This window comes from Hemiscyllium ocellatum, assembly GCF_020745735.1.
Source record: "Hemiscyllium ocellatum isolate sHemOce1 chromosome 41 unlocalized genomic scaffold, sHemOce1.pat.X.cur. SUPER_41_unloc_9, whole genome shotgun sequence".
Taxonomy (NCBI): domain Eukaryota; kingdom Metazoa; phylum Chordata; class Chondrichthyes; order Orectolobiformes; family Hemiscylliidae; genus Hemiscyllium; species Hemiscyllium ocellatum.
The window spans coordinates 768,528-786,665 of record NW_026867579.1 but is presented as its reverse complement, the minus strand read 5'-3'; the positions used below and the strand labels follow the sequence as shown (position 1 = coordinate 786,665).

Genomic DNA, 18,138 nt, shown 5'->3' with positions numbered 1-18,138 from the left:
TGACAGCTGGTTTGGAACAGTCACATTGGTTTTGATTTGGATGTTCCTAAGCAATCAAACTAAACATCTGGTTAAAGATTCACCCAGTTTTAAAGGAGGTTGATTTTCCGGTGTGGATGTATCAGCGATTGTGGAACCAGTCATTGCCAAAATTCATTCTGGATTCCAACCCTTAAGTTGCATAAAACCTCGACCAGGCTGAGAACCTATACCGGGGAACCCCGACAGATTAAGGGCACAACTTTGGTTCCAGTTGCTTATGAGAAATAGTTGCTTCAGTTCCCATTGATGTAGTAAAAGACTCAGGTCCAAGCCTGATCAGGCAAAATGAGTTGAGAAAGAGTCAACTGGATTGGCTCAACATGTTTTGATCAGAAATAGCTGCCCGAGTGAGATCTAAATTAAATACCGGGACATTTTCTGGAAAGTGTAGGGAATATCAAAGGAGCAAAGACCACCTTGCCTGTTGACCAGGAAGCAATTTTACGATTCCGCAAGGGTCGCCCAGTACCATTTGCCTGACGGGCAAAAGTGGAAGCAGAAACCAGGAGGCTGGAAAGTGAAGGAATCACCAATATGGTACATTTAGCCGAATGGGCAGCACCGGTCATACTGACTGTGAAGCCTGACAGATCGGTTTGCCTTTGTGGAGACTTCAAACAAATGCTTTTTGCAGATGGATATATACCCAATCCCTCGCACTGAGGACTTACATGAAAAAGTGGCAGGCAGGGATACTGTCCTTCATACAGCTGGGCGTGAGCTGTGTGTACCTGCAATTACAAAATTAGATGGGGATTCCCAGAGGATGCCACAATTTATACCCATAATGGACTGTACTAATATATTGAGACTGCTCTTTGGGGTATCATCAGCCGGTGCCATTTTCCAGCAGATGATGGAAAATATTTTACAAGGTCTACTCCAGGTGGATGATGTACTAACAACCAGGAAAACCCAGAAAGAACATTTAGAGAACTTGGACATAGTGCTTCAATGTTTCTTCCAGGCAGACATATGCCTTAGAAGGGAAAAATGTGTGTTCCAGGTGCCCCAAGTGACTTACTTGGGTTACAGAGTCGACAAGTGTCGGGCAGCATCCGAGGAGCAGGAGAACCCATATTTCGAACAGAAGCCCTTCCTGATGACAGACTTATGCCCAAAACGTCAATTCTCCTGCTCCTCAGATGCTGCCTGACCTGCTGTGCTTTTCCAGCATCATACTCTTCAACTCTGATCTCCAGTGTCTGCAGTGCTCACTTTTTCCTACAAACTCGACAAGACTGGGTTATACCCAATGGAAAATAAAGTGGGGATGATTGAAGGTGACTTGGCTCCTATGTCTGGACTGGAGCTTATGTCTCACCTTGGGTTGGTGAATTATTCCAGAAAGTTCATATATAACCTGGCCTCCATCCTGGCATCTTTAGATCTGCTATTGAGAAAGAGTCAGCCTTGGAAATGGTCTTGTAGCCAAGATGTAATACTTAGGGAAGTGAAGAAGCAGCTATTGTTGTCTAAGGTTTTGACACACTCAGATTCCAAGCCAGATGTAGTGCTGACATGTGATGCCTCCCCTATGGTGTCGGGGTGGTGTTGAATCACCGGTGGCCCAGCGGAGAGGAATGCCTGATAGTAAATGCTTCCCAGACTTTAGCTGATGCTGAACAAAAATATTCCCAGATAGAGAAGAAAGGTTTGTCACTCATCTTTGGTGTAAGGAAGTTCAACCAATACCAATTCAGGTGTAAATTTATAATAATAACGGACAACATGTCACTGCTAGGGTTACTTAAAGAAGACAGGGTTGTGTCCCCTAAAGCATCAGGTTGACTTCAATGGTCGGTCCTTATTCTGAGTGTGGACAATTACAAGTTGGAACATCATCAGGAGACCAAGTTGGAAATGTGGGTGCATTGAGCCAGCTCCCACTGGTGGTGCTGCCACTGGAAGAGTTCGCTCTGGTTTTAAACTTCCTGGATACCCTTCCGGTCACCGCTGACAATATCAGACTGTAGACACAAAAAGATCCCATCCTGGCAAAACCTCAACCACTGGTGGTGATGGGGGAATAAAAGGATCATCACAATCAGAATTTAAACCTTTCTGAACCTGGCAAGACCAGATCATCATACATTTTATTTCGAGGAGCAAGAGTGATTGTCCTGAGTAGAAGTCACTGCCAGATACCAGCTGAACTCCACCAGGGTCATCCAGGGGTTTCCAAAAATGCAGACATAGCTACATTGATTGGGCAGCGCCTACTGGGACAAAACATTACTGCCAGCAGCTCTCCCACATTTCTGGGAATGGCGAGCTAAACCATAGACTTGGTAACACATTGACTATGCCAGTTCTTTCATGGGCTGTATGTCTTGAGTCACTATAGACACCCATTCAAAGTGGTTGGATGTGCATAAAGTTAATTCATCAAACACGGGGACGATGACTGAAAAGTTGTGAGCATCGCACAGACTCCAGCTGGTGTTGATAACGGACAATAAACCATAATTAACCAGCGGAGAATGTAACTATTTCCTGAAGTCTCATGACATTCAGCATGTAAGGACAGCTCCATCCCATCCATTGTCCAATAGTCTGGCAGCAAAAGTAGTTCAATCTTTGAAAGAACAAGTTACTGCAGATGCTGGAATCTGTACTGAAAACAATAAATGCTGGAAATCACAGCAGATCTGACAGATTCCATGGAGAGAGAGCAATCTCATGTTTTGAGTCTAGAAGACTCTCTATTAGAGCTGAAATGTTAGCTTGCTTTGTCTCCCTGGATACTGCCTGACCCACTGTGACCTTGAAACTTTGAACGCTGGCTTAAAGAACCAGCTCAGACTTTTACTCAATACAAACTTGTGTCCTAGTTCCTGTTTGATTTTAGGACCATCCCTGACACAATGACATGGACAGCTCCAGCAGAGTTGCTAATGGGGAGAAGACTCCACATCAGGTTAAACCTGATTTACCTGGCTTGGAGTGGGGAGGGGTGAACCAGCATGAAGAACACTAATACCAGACACAAAACTCCACTAAGTGAGGGAGGCAGTTTACTTCACAGGATGAAATTTGGGATTGCAAGGACAGGAATGGTCCTGCGTGGTAAGAGATATGAGTGATATGAGGTCAGGTCCTGTGATGCAAGAGGTGGGTCATGGACTGAGGCAGAGTCAGAGGAATTGGACTCCATGTGAAAACACCCCAGGAGAAGCTGCAGGAAAAAGAACAGGCCTCCGTCCCAGGACTTCAAGTGGGAAGGATGTCAGCCAGGGGGGGATCCTCATGGAGTTCTCTGATTGGACCAGATTAACAGCCCCAATCAGGAAGCCCTGGCTGACAGGTATTAACAGGAGGGTCCCTTGTGTTATGCATGTGTAAACAAAGTGTGACCTGGTGATGGGATACTGGCCTCTGTGGAGTTATGTCAGGCATCACTCTGAATCACAAATCAGCTGTCCAGCAAACTGAGCTAACCAAAATGGTGACATTAATGTCAACATGCTGTGGTTTATCTGCTGTTCATAGAAATCTTGTGACTTTGGAGAAAAGGAAAACAAATGTTTTTAGGGAGATAACAGATGAGGTTCTGGCCCTGAATTGCTGGAAAACCTGGCTTTGAAAGGCTATGTGGCATTCTGTGGGAGTGGTTATCTAGCATCTATTCCTGGACTTGACCTCTGTGTTATATAGGCCTCAGGAGTCAATAAGGCAGAAATCCCAAGAGCTTCGTGTCTCTCTCCATCTCACAATGTGTTTCTGAGATCCTGATAAAGTTTTCAGATGTCAGTGTGTGACTACCTTGTAAAGCAGATTCAGATCCTGCCTGATAAAGATCTTCCATCAGTCTACAGCTGTCAGCAATTCCATTTTGGAAATTCACCACATTCTATGCTTCGTTTTCAGATCCTGGGTGAGCTGGAATGTCGTTTTTCCCTTCTTCCCTTTCATGAAGGATCAAGTTCAGGTGGGAATTGTACTGTAAATGGCAGACCCTCAGGAACATTAACACACAGACGGATCTGGGCGTGTAGGTCCACGGTTCCCTCAAAGTGGCAATACAGGTGACCAAGATGGTTAAGAAAGAATATGGTATGGAATACAAGAGTTGGTTAACCATGTTGCAGCGATAGAAAACCCTTGTTGGGCAGCATTTGGAGTATTGTGTGCAGTTTTGGTCTCCATACTACCAGAGTAATGTGGAAGCTTTGGAGAGAGTACTGAAAAGGTTCACTGGGATGTTGCCTGGTCTCAAGGGCACTGCCTATGTGAAAAGGTTAAAAAGACGAGGATTGTTTTCACTAGAAATACAGTGGCTGAGAGGAGCCCTCATAGAGGTCAACAAAATTATAAGAGGCATAGACAGTGTTATGAAGCGGAAGTCGACCTCCCCCCCAATAATTAAAACCCAAAACACCCAGCGAGGAGCACTTTACCTCATAATCTGATGAAGTCAGGGTGACAAATGGCATAACCTGCCTCTTACCCCCCAATCTGTTATAAAGGAGTGGTTAAATGAAATAGAATTCTTGATGAGTAACAAATTAAAAATTCATTTATCTCACTCCAACAATGAACAAATTAAGAGAACCACTAACAAACCAAGCAATTTCTCTCTAACTACTGTTCTGAAGTTGAAGGTGTGCAATTTTATTTTAAATCGTGGAATTTGAAAGTTCTCTGTCAGGTTACATTTGAAAGTTCTCTGTCAGATTACATTTTAACAGGTTACGAGGTGAGGGTAGCTTTTCTGGGTGTTTGGTTTAATTAACAGAGGAATTCACCTCCGTGTCATAACACTACTTAGTTCTGAATAAAACAAGATTCTAATAGGATGCTATTTCAATAATACAGGTCCTACTTATATAAATCCAATTACTAAGAACAGTAACTTAAAACATAATCTCTCAAAACTGCAGCAAAAGTACATCTTCCAGAATAGTCCTTGTCCTTTCCTCTGATTCTGCTGTCTCCCTCAGTCTGAAACACCTTCTCAGTCTGCCGAATGCCGCTGTCTGAAATATTAGCTGAACGTGCCTTGGTATCGTTTATGGATGGATGATAGTTTTTCTCCAACAGCTGGGCGGGTCTTATCTCTTCAGATGGCAGCTGACTGTCTTTGGTTTTATATACTGCCCCATGACACATTCAATTCTTATTATTCGATTGATTTCTGGGAGTCACAACAATCCGTTTTAAATTTAGTTGATCCTTAGTCTCCAAGTGCCTTTGTGAATTAATTGGCTGAATTTAAACTGTTGTCTGGGTAAAAAGGCTGCTTGGCCCTGCTAACTGAATCACCCCCGATACACTGTCAACTTGAGCACTTGCAGCTGCTTACCCACAGAAATTCATTTTTAAATCTTTAAGCACCAAAACGAACACCAGCTTTTCAAGGGATGTCACAACACTGTTGCCCATTTACAATTTTATCGTTTTTACACATCAGCTTTGCGACAATAGGGTAGATAGTCAGAGGGTTTTTTCCCCGAGTGTTGAAGTTTCAATCACAAGAGTTCAAGATGAGTGGGGAAAGTTTATCTGGATGTTTTTCACACAGAGGGTGGTAGGAGCCTGGAACGCACCGCCAGAAGAGGAGGTGAAAGCAGGCAGGTTGTCGACATTTAAGAGGCAAATAGGGAGGGAATACAAGGATATAGTCCGAATAAGGGCAGAAGGTTTTTTTTAGTTTAGTTTGAGCATGATGATCTAAACAGGCTTCCTGTGCTGTACTTCTCCTTGGTCTTTACATTTCCCAGCAAACCGATCAGCTCTGCTGATAAATACTTTGTGTTGTGTGTGTATGTGTCGGTGTTTGGAATTGAGGAGATATGGATGTAATTCCAGAATTGTAGCTTAAATGTAAGCCGTACATTTCAAGACTAAGTTTTATTATACAATAAACTGATTATTTTTGATTGCATTGAAATCAGTCCAAAAGTGAGACTTGGCTATTTTGGTGATTGCTTTAAAATTTGAGAATGGTAGAGTAATGATGTTTGATTGTCAGTGCATTACCCCTGACAAAGTCCTAACAATATTCACAATTTGATGGAAAAGCCTAACTGGTTCACCAATGTCTTTTAGGGAAGGAAACATGTGATTCCAGACCCATAGCATTCTGATTGATTCTTAACTGAACTCTGAAATGCTCCAAGTCACTCAGTTATATAAACCATTAGGAAATCTCAATAAACAAATGAAACCAAATGGATCACCTGGGATTGACAAAAGGTGCCAGAAACACCAAAGACAGAAACAGCCCTTATCACCTGTAGAGACTGGAACAAGGTCAGTCAGTTGGACCTCAGAATATGAGCTCCCTGACTGGGGCTGTTAACCTGGTCCCATCAGGGAGCCCAGGCTAATACATAAAGGATAGATGTCAGGGATACGGAGTTGCTGAATGCCTGACTCAGTGAGAGGCCGTGCTATTGTCAAAGGCCATGCAGTTGTAAGTGAAGGATGATGGGGTTGGGTAGCCAACCTCTGAAGAGTTGTTTCACTGACCCACCAAGGATGTCCTTCGTAATGTCTGAGGGTTAGTGCCAAAACTGAGAGAACTGTCTCACAGCCACCACCATCACCATCCTCAGATGTTCTGCCCCATCAACAGAGGTGGTGACACTGACACAGTGGAGTACAGTCAGTGTTGGGGAGAGGGGTTGGCAATCAGACAGCTTTGGGTCAAACACGTGCAAGGAAACCTCCTGCTAATGACTACATACCATCCTCCTTCTGCTGATGAATCAGGAAGAAGCACTGAGGATGGCAAGGGTATGAATGGGGACTTCAATGTCCACCAACAACAGTGACTCAGCAGCAGCATGAGTGTTCGAGTTGGTTGGGTCCTAAAGGACATAGCTGTTGGGCTGGGCCTGTGGCAGGTGGTGAGGGAACCAACAAGGGACAAATACAAACCTGACCTCTGTAAAGACCATGACTTAATACTTTTGTCTTTATTTGCATGATGGGCTAAAATGAGAAAGAATTTATTTTAAAACAAGGAGTGCAGCATGTATTTAGAAAGTGAGTAAGCTGACACTCATTTGTAAGCGCTGTTTACACAGCTGCTGGCCCCAGCACAGCAGGAGAAGGTACAGAGAAGCTGTAATCCAGAGCCGAGTGCAAATGAAGATTCAGCTGGCAACAAGTAACTGGTTGGTCTGAGGATGTGAATAGGACATGGGGAAGATTGAGATGAGGATTGATGACAGAAGGTGTGTGAGAGAAAGAGATACGGTTTTGTGATTTAGAGAAAGAAATTGGGAAAATTGATGCAGAAAAATGGATATGAAAGTACAAGGATCAATTTCAAATTTAAATATATACAAATATATATTGCTGTTATTTCTGCCTACTTTTGGAAAGGTAAACAATGAGCAGAGTCACCAACCAGAGTGAGAGAGGAAGTGATGGTAGCTTATTACTGACCAGATGACGGAGCCGGCGAAGGAGATAGTTGAGTAGAAAGGATTTTCCTTTCCTCTCTTCCCCGATGATGGAAATCAGACAGACTGGACCATCCTTCACATCCTCTCGTAAGAAACAGCTTCGAAAAGCATCCTGACTGAGGAGCAACGAATCTTCCTGAATGTGCACAAGCTGCAGGGATTCACCTGAGACTGGGGACATCGTTCTGAAAGTGAACAGAGAACAAATAAGCAGCTGATCAACACACCCATTTACACAAGACAATCTCCCTGACACACAGTGACACCTTGGTCCCAGAGAGGGGGGGTAAAGGACAGTCTACCTGACACACAGTCACACCTTGGTCCTGGGGGGGGGGAAGGACAGTCTCCCTGACACACAGTGACACCTTGGTCCCAGAGAGGGGGAAAGGACAGTCTACCTGACACACAGTGACACCTTGGTCCCGGGGTGGGGGGGAAAGGACAGTCTACCTGACACACAGTGACACCTTAGTCCCAGAGGTGGGGAAAGGACAGTCTACCTGACACACAGTGATACCTTGGTCCGAGAGGGGCGGGGGGAGGTGAAAGGACAGTCTACCTGACACACAGTGACACCTTGGTCCCGGGGTGGGGGGGAAAGGACAGTCTACCTGACACACAGTGACACCTTGGTCCCGGGGTGGGGGGGAAAGGACAGTCTACCTGACACACAGTGACACCTTGGTCCCGGGGTGGGGGGGAAAGGACAGTCTACCTGACACACAGTGACACCTTAGTCCCAGAGGTGGGGAAAGGACAGTCAACCTGACACACAGTGACACCGAGGTCCCGGGTGGGGGGGGGAAGGACAGTCTACCTGACACACAGTGACACCTTGGTCCCGGGGTGGGGGGGAAAGGACAGTCTACCTGACACACAGTGACACCTTAGTCCCGGGGGAGGGGGGGAAAGGACAGTCTACCTGACACACAGTGACACCTTGGTCCCAGAGAGGGGCGGGGGGGGAAGGACAGTCTACCTGAAACACAGTGACACCTTGGTCCCAGAGAGGGGGAAAGGACAGTCTACCTGACACACAGTGACACCGAGGTCCCGGCGGGGGGGAAGGACAGTCTACCTGACACACAGTGACACCTTGGTCCCAGAGAGAGGGGGGAAAGGACAGTCTACCTGACACACAGTGACACCTTGGTCCCAGGGTGGGGGGGGAAAGGACAGTCTACCTGACACACAGTGACACCTTGGTCCCAGAGAGAGGGGGAAAGGACAGTCTACCTGACACACAGTGACACCTTGGTCCCAGAGAGAGGGGGAAAGGACAGTCTACCTGACACACAGTGACACCTTGGTCCCGGGGGAGGGGGGTAAGTGGAGAGGACAGTCTACCTGACACACAGTGACACCTTGGTCCCAGAGAGGTGCGGGGGGGGGAAGGACAGTCTACCTGAAACACAGTGACACCTTGGTCCCAGAGAGGGGGGGGGGGGAAGGACAGTCTACCTGAAACACAGTGACACCTTGGTCCCAGAAAGGGGGGAAAGGGGAAAGGACAGTCTACCTGACACACAGTGACAACTTGGTCCCAGAGAGGGGGGGGAAAGGACAGTCTACCTGACACACAGTGATACCTTGGTCCGAGAGGGGCGGGGGGAGGTGAAAGGACAGTCTACCTGACACACAGTGACACCTTGGTCCCGGGGGAGGGGGGGAAAGGGGAAAGAACAGTCTACCTGACACACAGTGACAACTTGGTCCCAGAGAGAGGGGGAAAGGACAGTCTACCTGACACACAGTGACACCTTGGTCCCAGAGAGGGGGAAAGGACAGTCTCCCTGACACACAGTGACACCTTGGTCAGGGAGGGGGGTGGGGAAGGACAGTCTCCCTGACACACAGTGACACCTTGGTCCCAGAGAGAGGGGGAAGGACAGTCTACCTGACACACAGTGACACCTTGGTCCCAGAGAGGGGGGGAAAGGACAGTCTACCTGACACACAGTGACACCTTGGTCCCGGGGGGGGGGAAAGGACAGTCTACCTGACACACAGTGACACCTTGGTCCCAGAGAGAGGGGGAAAGGACAGTCTACCTGACACACAGTGACACCTTGGTCCCGGAGGGGGGGGGAAGGACAGTCTACCTGACACACAGTGACACCTTGGTCCCGGGGGAGGGGGGAAAGGGGAAAGGACAGTCTACCTGACACACAGTGACACCTTGGTCCCGGGGGAGGGGGGTAAGGGGAAAGGACAGTCTACCTGACACACAGTGACACCTTGGTCGCGGTGGGGGGGAAAGGACAGTCTACCTGACGCACAGTGACACCTTGGTCCCAGGGGAGGGACAGGGCAGTCTACCTGACACACAGTGACACCTTGGTCCCAGAGAGAGGGGGAAAGGACAGTCTCCCTGACACACAGTGACACCTTGGTCCCGGGGGAGGGACAGGGCAGTCTACCTGACACACAGTGACACCTTGGTCCCGGGGGAGGGGGGGAAAGGGGAAAGGACAGTCTACCTGACACACAGTGACACCTTGGTCCCAGAGAGAGGGGCAAAGGACAGTCTACCTGACACACAGTGAAACGTTGGTCGCAGAGAGGGGGGAAAGGGGAAAGGACAGTCTACCTGACACACAGTGACACCTTGGTCGGGGGGTGGGTGGGGAAGGACAGTCTCCCAGACACACAGTGACACCTTGGTCCCAGAGAGGGGGAAAGGACAGTCTACCTGACACACAGTGACACCTTGGTCCCAGAGAGGGGCGGGGGGGTAGGACAGTCTACCTGACACACAGTGACACCTTGGTCCCAGGGGAGGGAAAGGGCAGTCTACCTGACACACAGTGACACCTTGGTCCCGGTGGGGGGGGGGGAAGGACAGTCTACCTGACACACAGTGACACCTTGGTCCCGGGGGAGGGGGGTAAGGGGAGAGGACAGTCTACCTGACACACGGTGACACCTTGGTCCCAGAGAGAGGGGGAAAGGACAGTCTACCTGACACACAGTGACACCTTGGTCCCGGGAAGGGGGGAAAGGGGAAAGGACAGTCTACCTGACGCACAGTGACACCTTGGTCCCAGGGGAGGGACAGGGCAGTCCACCTGACACACAGTGACACCTTGGTCCCGGTGGGGGGGAAAGGACAGTCTACCTGACACACAGTGACACCTTGGTCCCAGAGTGGGGCGGGGGGGAAGGACAGTCTACCTGAAACACAGTGACACCTTGGTCCCAGAGAGGGGGAAAGGGGAAAGGACAGTCTACCTGACACACAGTGACAACTTGGTCCCAGAGAGGGGGAAAGGACAGTCTACCTGACACACAGTGACACCTTGGTCAGGGGGGGCGGGGTGGGGAAGGACAGTCTCCCAGACACACAGTGACACCTTGGACCCAGAGTGGGGGAAAGGACAGTCTCCCTGACACACAGTGACACCTTGGTCCCGGCAGGGGGGGAAGGACAAGTCTCCCAGACACACAGTGACACCTTGGTCCCGGGGGAGGGGGGAAAGGACAGTCTACCTGACACACAGTGACACCTTGGTCCCGGGGGAGGGGGGAAAGGGGAAAGGACAGTCTACCTGACACACAGTGACAACTTGGTCCCGGGGGAGGGGGGAAAGGGGAAAGGACAGTCTACCTGACACACAGTGACACCTTGGTCCCGGGGGAGGTGGGGAAGGGGAAAGGACAGTCTACCTGACACACAGTGACACCTTGGTCCCGGGGTGGGGGGGAAAGGACAGTCTACCTGACACACAGTGACACCTTGGTCCCAGAGTGGGGGGGAAAGGACAGTCTACCTGACACACAGTGACACCTTGGTCCCAGAGAGAGGGGGAAAGGACAGTCTACCTGACACACAGTGACACCTTGGTCCCGGAGTGGGGGGAAGGACAGTCTACCTGACACACAGTGACACCTTGGTCCCAGAGAGAGGGGGAAAGGACAGTCTACCTGACACACAGTGACACCTTGGTCCCGGAGTGGGGGAAAGGACAGTCTACCTGACACACAGTGACACCTTGGTCCGGGGGAGGGGGGAAAGGGGAAAGGACAGTCTACCTGACACACAGTGACACCTTGGTCCCAGAGTGGGGCGGGGGGGGGGAAGGACAGTCTACCTGAAACACAGTGACACCTTGGTCCCAGAGTGGGGGGAAAGGGGAAAGGACAGTCTACCTGACACACAGTGACAACTTGGTCCCAGAGAGAGGGGGAAAGGACAGTCTACCTGACACACAGTGATACCTTGGTCCGAGAGGGGCGGGGGGAGGTGAAAGGACAGTCTACCTGACACACAGTGACACCTTGGTCGCGGGGGAGGGGGGGAAAGGGGAAAGAACAGTCTACCTGACACACAGTGACAACTTGGTCCCAGAGATGGGGAAAGGACAGTCTACCTGACACACAGTGACACCTTGGTCAGGGGGGCGGGGTGGGGAAGGACCATCTCCCAGACACACAGTGACACCTTGGTCCCAGAGAGGGGGAAAGGACAGTCCACCTGACACACAGTGACACCTTGGTCCCGGGGGAGGTGGGGAAGGGGAAAGGACAGTCTACCTGACACACAGTGACACCTTGGTCCCGGGGTGGGGGGGAAAGGACAGTCTACCTGACACACAGTGACACCTTGGTCCCAGAGAGAGGGGGAAAGGACAGTCCACCTGACACACAGTGACACCTTGGTCCCGGGGGGGGGTGGGGGGGGAAGGACAGTCTCCCTGAAACACAGTTACACCTTGGTCCCAGAGAGAGAGGGAAGGACAGTCTCCCTGACACACAGTGACACCTTGGTCCCGGGGTGGGGGGGGGGAAAGGACAGTCTACCTGACACACAGTGACACCTTGGTCCTGGGGGAGGGGGGAAAGGGGAAAGGACAGTCTACCTGACACACAGTGACACCTTGGTCCCAGAGAGAGGGGGAAAGGACAGTCTACCTGACACACAGTGACACCTTGGTCCCAGAGACGGGGGGAAAGGACAGTCTACCTGACACACAGTGACACTTTGGTCCCGGGGGAGGGGGTGGGGGGAAGGACAGTCTACCTGACACACAGTGACACCTTGGTCCGGCGGTGGGGGAAAAGGACAGTCTACCTGAAACACAGTGACACCTTGGTCTCAGAGAGAGGGGGAAGGACAGTCTACCTGACACACAGTGACACCTTGGTCCCGGGGGAGGGGGGAAAGGGGAAAGGACAGTCTACCTGACACACAGTGACACCTTGGTCCCAGAGAGAGGGGGAAAGGACAGTCTACCTGACACACAGTGACACCTTGGTCCCAGAGAGAGAGGGAAGGACAGTCCCGCTGACACACAGTGACACCTTGGTCCCGGGGCGGGGGGCGGGGGGGGTGGGGGAAGGACAGTCTACCCGACACACAGTGACACCTTGGTCCCGGGGGAGGGGGGTAAGGGGAAAGGACAGTCTACCTGACACACAGTGACACCTTGGTCCCAGAGAGGGGGGAAAGGACAGTCTCCCTGACACACAGTGATACCTTGGTCCCAGAGAGAGGGGGAAAGGACAGTCTACCTGACACACAGTGACACCTTGTTCCCAGGGGTGGGGGGAAAGGGGAAAGGACAGTCTACCTGACACACAGTGACACCTTGGTCCCGGGGAAGGGGGCAAAGGGGAAAGTACAGTCTACCTGACACACAGTGACACCTTGGTCCCGGGCGGGGAAGGACAGTCTCCCTGATGAACCTTGTCCCCCAGTTCCAGAGGGGGGGGAATGACAGTCTACCTGATGAACCATGTCCCCCAGCTCCAGAGGAGGAGGGGAAAAGCACAGTCTACCTTCCCTAAGTCCCTCCTCCCTAACTTTTACCTTAGCCTGCTGGGCACACTCTCCTCATTCCTGTAGAAGGGCTCATGCCTGAAATGTCGACCCTCCTGCTCCTCGGATGCTGCCCTGATCTGCAGTGCTTTTCCAGCAACACATTTTCAGCTCTGATCTCCAGCGTGTGCAGTCCTCACTATCTCCTAGTCACAAAGATAGGCCTGCTTCCTACTGGAAAGTTCCTCCATTATCTAGACTAAACCAGGATTTTTTTCCCAGTTATAATAAAGCATCTAACTCCCTTGTCCTAAATGAAGCAAGTCCTCCTCGTGCTGTAGGTGTCGGAACACTCCTTCCAACTACTGTACCCTGTCCAATTACCTGGCAACGAGATCGAAATTCCCCTCTTAAATGTTCAGGTTCTCCTGACTCTGTGCAGAATGGAAGAATCCAAAGGTCATATCAAGAAGGAGAAAGTGAGGACTGCAGATGCTGGAGATCAGAGCTTAAAAATGTGCTGCTGGAAAAGCGCAGCAGGTCAGGCAGCATCAAAGGAATCTTCCTGAAGAAGGGCTTATGCCTGAAACGTCGATTCTCCTGCTCCTTTGATGCTGCCTGACCTGCTGCACTTTTCCAGCAACACATTTTTAAGCCATATCAAGAAGTAAAACTCGCTCATTGGCATATGCAGCTCTTAGTGTTCTTTCATTAGGAGGGTCTTCAGGAATTATTAGTCACCAAAATTGTAATTATTTGATTTGCGGGCACACGGTTTTGGGAAACGCGAGCAGTGCTGCCTTGATAGAAATCACTTTCAGAATTGCACCTATTTGTCCAACGAAATCGCTATGCCCTTGACTACATACCTGCAAAGGAAGGTGGCGAATGTGCTATAGTTAAAGAAAAATGCATTATGGGGGTCACTGATCTTATTGAAAACATTACTAGGCATATTATTAAGATATGCATTTTTGTCAGCCCGAATGAATGAAGGTGCGGGATGGGGAGATTGGGGTTTTGATTCATGGTACAACTGGCTTATTTATATGGCTATATATGGCGCTATTGTTGGAACTGGTCTTTTTATTGGTATTGCTTCCATTGATGACATTGGCTCCACCCAGAAAATGCTCCTTCTCCACTTAAACAAGGACGAGGAAACCCCTCCCCTTCGGAGGAAGAGGAAATATGGCTGAATTGTAGAATTACCTTGCAGTTCAAAGATAAGAGGACAAGAGAGTTTTCATAAGATGAATACTGACACATTAATTGATCATTTGAACTAACCTTGAACTAACACACGGCATGACAATTGACATAAACTATATATCCTTCTGTGTGAAACAAAGCTCACACACTTCAATAATTGCAGTCCGAGACAAAATCTGAAGAGTAGTGTCCTTTATTTTACTCTTGCAAGAGGGTGTGATGTCCAGTGTCTATAAGGCAAGGCACACACATACCCCAAATTCAATTAATACGCAATATTTATATAATTTGATTTCTTTTGTTTTATATTGCTCCTCCCCTGTTTACATCCTCCACTTCCCTAAGAACGGCACCCATTACTCCTGTTTATCTCTTGCCTTATCCAGCCTTGTCTGTGACAAAATGCTTATTTCTGGCCTCACAAGGCAGCTTGACCTCATTCTGCTGTAGGTCATTGTTAGGCATATTCTTTCTTCACCATTATCTACTCCCTCCATCTGTGCCTTCCCCTACCATATTGATCCTTAAGACCCTTTTAATTGGGGTTTGTTCCTGTGTTCCTGTAAAAGGGGGGAAAGATGTTTATACCTACTGTTTGTACAGGTGTATCTGGCTTAACTCCCTCCCCTCACAGCATCTTATCTATTCGCCTGTCATATCTACCTTTGTTTTGCTGTCACATTTCATTCCGACATATAATTTTAGCTAATACAAAATCAATTATGTATTTCCTCCACATAGTTTCCATTCTTGTTGACTCAGCTCTTGGCTGAAACAATTACACACTGGTGTGAGTTCATTTACTTTGTATAAGTAATTAGAATTGCAGAAGTAACACTATTTTTCCCACATCCCACACTTCTTAAAGAAAGTATCATTGGATTAACTTGCTGTAAATCATGTCACCTTATTATATGCGATTGGTCTTTCTTGTAATTAAGGCTGCACTGTTTCTTAAAAAAACATATAAATAACGTGCAACTTTCAAATGTAATTGCGCAACTTCAGCATGGAACACAGAGGCTTCAATCCCTCGAATTGTCACTCAAGAAACTAATGAACCTTGCTTTTTGAATAGACCGCATTTGTCGGCTCCTTCGCCCGATCTCGCACTAAGAGGGCCCCCTCTTGAGGGGGCGCAGATCTTCCTTTTGGCACGTTCTGGCTCGGACACATTGTGAGCAGCCGGTGTACGAGTTAAATGTCCTTCACTATTGAGTGTTGAGGAATTCCACCCTCCAGACCTGAGTATTTTAAGAGTGTTTGGTTTTCCTCTCATTCAGGTGGTGTCCGACGTGACCCCCCCCCCCCCTCGCTGTTTATTTTCCAGTCCAGCCCGAAAGGATTGGTCTGAGAAGGGTTGAGTCGGGGGGGGGGGGTCTTGTTAAATGTTTTAAAAGGGGTAGAAACGAATTAAAGTTGAGGGTGCTTTGGTACTGATGGACAGTGCTGTTTGAAAGTTGCTGAACTCTGAGGGGAGGGTTGAATTTTTAATTTCCAGGCCTTGTTAACTTCTGCTGAAAACAACTCCAATTGCTTTGACTTCGTTATTTTTGGGTTGGTGTCTTTTTATCTTCGTTTATTTTTGGCTTTTTAAAAAAAAACTCTGATTGCTTTGACTTTTTTTCGGGGTTTTGTCACTCTGATCTTTTGAGCATCGTTTTAAAACAACTCACGGTGTGAAATTCCATCTTTCATTTTTTTAATAAAAACTTCGAATCTTTGGTCTTCCTTTCTTGTTAGGTTTTATAAAAAAACTTCGAGATCGTTTGGTTTTTTTATTTCCAGGTTCTAGAAGGATCGGATGGTCGTATTTTCAGTAGTTTTCAAAGACTGTTGCTCTCAACAGTTTCAATAAAGGAAATTATTAACATTTGACATTTGAGGTTACAGGGGGCAAGAGCCCTGCACTGTGGGAGGCTCGCTGTCATGTTAATAGTCTCTGCAATGTTTGTCGGATCAGACTGAGACAACCCAGCTCTGAATTGTAGCCATATGTACAGAGACAACAGTAAAACTGTCCCAAGTACCAGTGTACCTGGAAGAGAGGCAGACTGAGAGATGTGGCAGGGGAGTCGGTACTGGATAAGGAATTGGAGAGGTGGTGTCTGCTGTTCCTTTTAGCCCTCGATGACCGTACCTGAGTCTCTCACACACACACACACACACAGGAGGCAGTACCTGGTGAACAGCTGGTGTAACCTGGGCTGGCAGCAAGGAGACAGGAAGCTGGTCCTGGACAGATCCAGCTGGGATCAGACCCTCTCACTCAGTCCGAGCTCTCTCCAGGAGTGAGAACGTTGGAGTCAGTCCCCAGTGATAAGCTGCACAGTGCAGGAAATACAAGGGGTGGCGCAGTCCAAAAGTGTCACATACTCACTGCAGTCAGTTTCATTTTCTCCGAATTGAGTGTGATCCGCAGATTCTGGGAAACCACGTGATTTTTATTTATTTCAAAAATAAACTATTTTGCTGATCTGTACAATTGGTCCTGCCATACATCTGTAAACATTCTAGTTCCTGGTATACAGAGACTCAGAAATCATTCATATAGACGAGTCTGTACAATTACATATTTAACAGGGGGGTCAGCAGAGCCCCCTTACTGCATCGGCCCCCTGTGCTTAGGCAGGCAGACATTACACGGTGGGCTTTCCCCACCGTGCCTTGGCAGCAGCTGCCCCAAGCTTCAGCGTGTCCCTCAACACATCGTCCTGGACCTTGGAATGTGCCAGTCTGCAACACTCAGTCGGGGTCAACTCCTTCAGCAGGAAGATCAACAGGTTTCGGACCGCCCAGAGAGCGTCCTTCACCGAGTTGATGATCCTCCAGGCACAGTTAATGTTCGTCTCAGTGTGTGTCCCGGGGAACAGGCCGTAGAGCAGAGAGTCCTGCGTCACGGCGCTGCTCGGGACGAACCTCGACAAACACCACTGCATTCCTCTCCAGACTTCTTCTGCATAGGCACATTCCAGAAGGAGGCGTGTGACAGTCTCGTCCCCCTCGCAGCCCACTTCGAGGGCAGCGTGTGGTGCGGCAGAGAGTCCGGGCGTGCATAAAGGATCTCACAGGCAGAGCCCTTCTCACCACCAGCCAAGCCATGTCTTGGTGCTTGTTGGAAAGTTCTGGCGATGAGGCATTCTGCCAAATGGCTTTGACAGTCTGCTCAGGGAACTGCTCGATAGGATCCGCTCTCTCCTTTCCCCGAAGGGTCTCAAGGACACTACGTGCTGACCACTTCCTGATGGATTTGTGGTCAAAGGTGTTTTTCTTCATAAACTTCTCCACGAAGGACAGGTGATACGGAATGGTCCAACTACTTGGAGCGTTCCGCGGCAGCGAGGCCAGGCCCATCCTTCGCAACACCAGGGACAGGTAGAACCTTAGTACGTAGTGACACTTGGTACTTGTGTACCAGGGATCCACACACAGCTTGATGCAGCCACACACAAAGGTAGCCATCAGGGTGAGGGTTGCATTGGGGGTATTTTTTCCCCCGTTGCCCAGAGCTTTGTACAGCGAGTCCCTTCGGATCTGGTCCATCTTTGACCTCCATATAAACTGGAAGATGGCCCAGGGTGACTGCAGCAGCACAGGTTCTGGGACTAGGCCAGACCTGTGCCATGTATAACAGCAATGACAGTGCCTCACACCTGATGACCAGGTTTTTAACCCACGATGGAGAGCGACCGTAGCTTCCATCTG

The 18,138-nt window shown here is 49.0% G+C and overlaps 1 protein-coding gene across 2 annotated transcripts in view; it reads right to left on the bottom strand.

Annotated features, from left to right (window-relative positions):
• The window catches only part of LOC132808888 (uncharacterized), a 112,766-nt gene extending 95,995 nt beyond the window's left edge, over nucleotides 1-16,771 (bottom strand). For both annotated transcript variants that reach the window (XM_060822302.1, XM_060822303.1), the window contains exons 1-2: nucleotides 16,615-16,771; nucleotides 7,441-7,645 (exon numbers count right to left, since the gene is read on the bottom strand). In XM_060822302.1, the coding sequence (XP_060678285.1) occupies nucleotides 7,441-7,641 (201 nt within the window). In that variant the 5' untranslated portion in view covers nucleotides 7,642-7,645; nucleotides 16,615-16,771. The remainder of the gene's footprint in view (nucleotides 1-7,440; nucleotides 7,646-16,614) is intronic.
• Nucleotides 16,772-18,138: the final 1,367 nt, after the last annotated feature.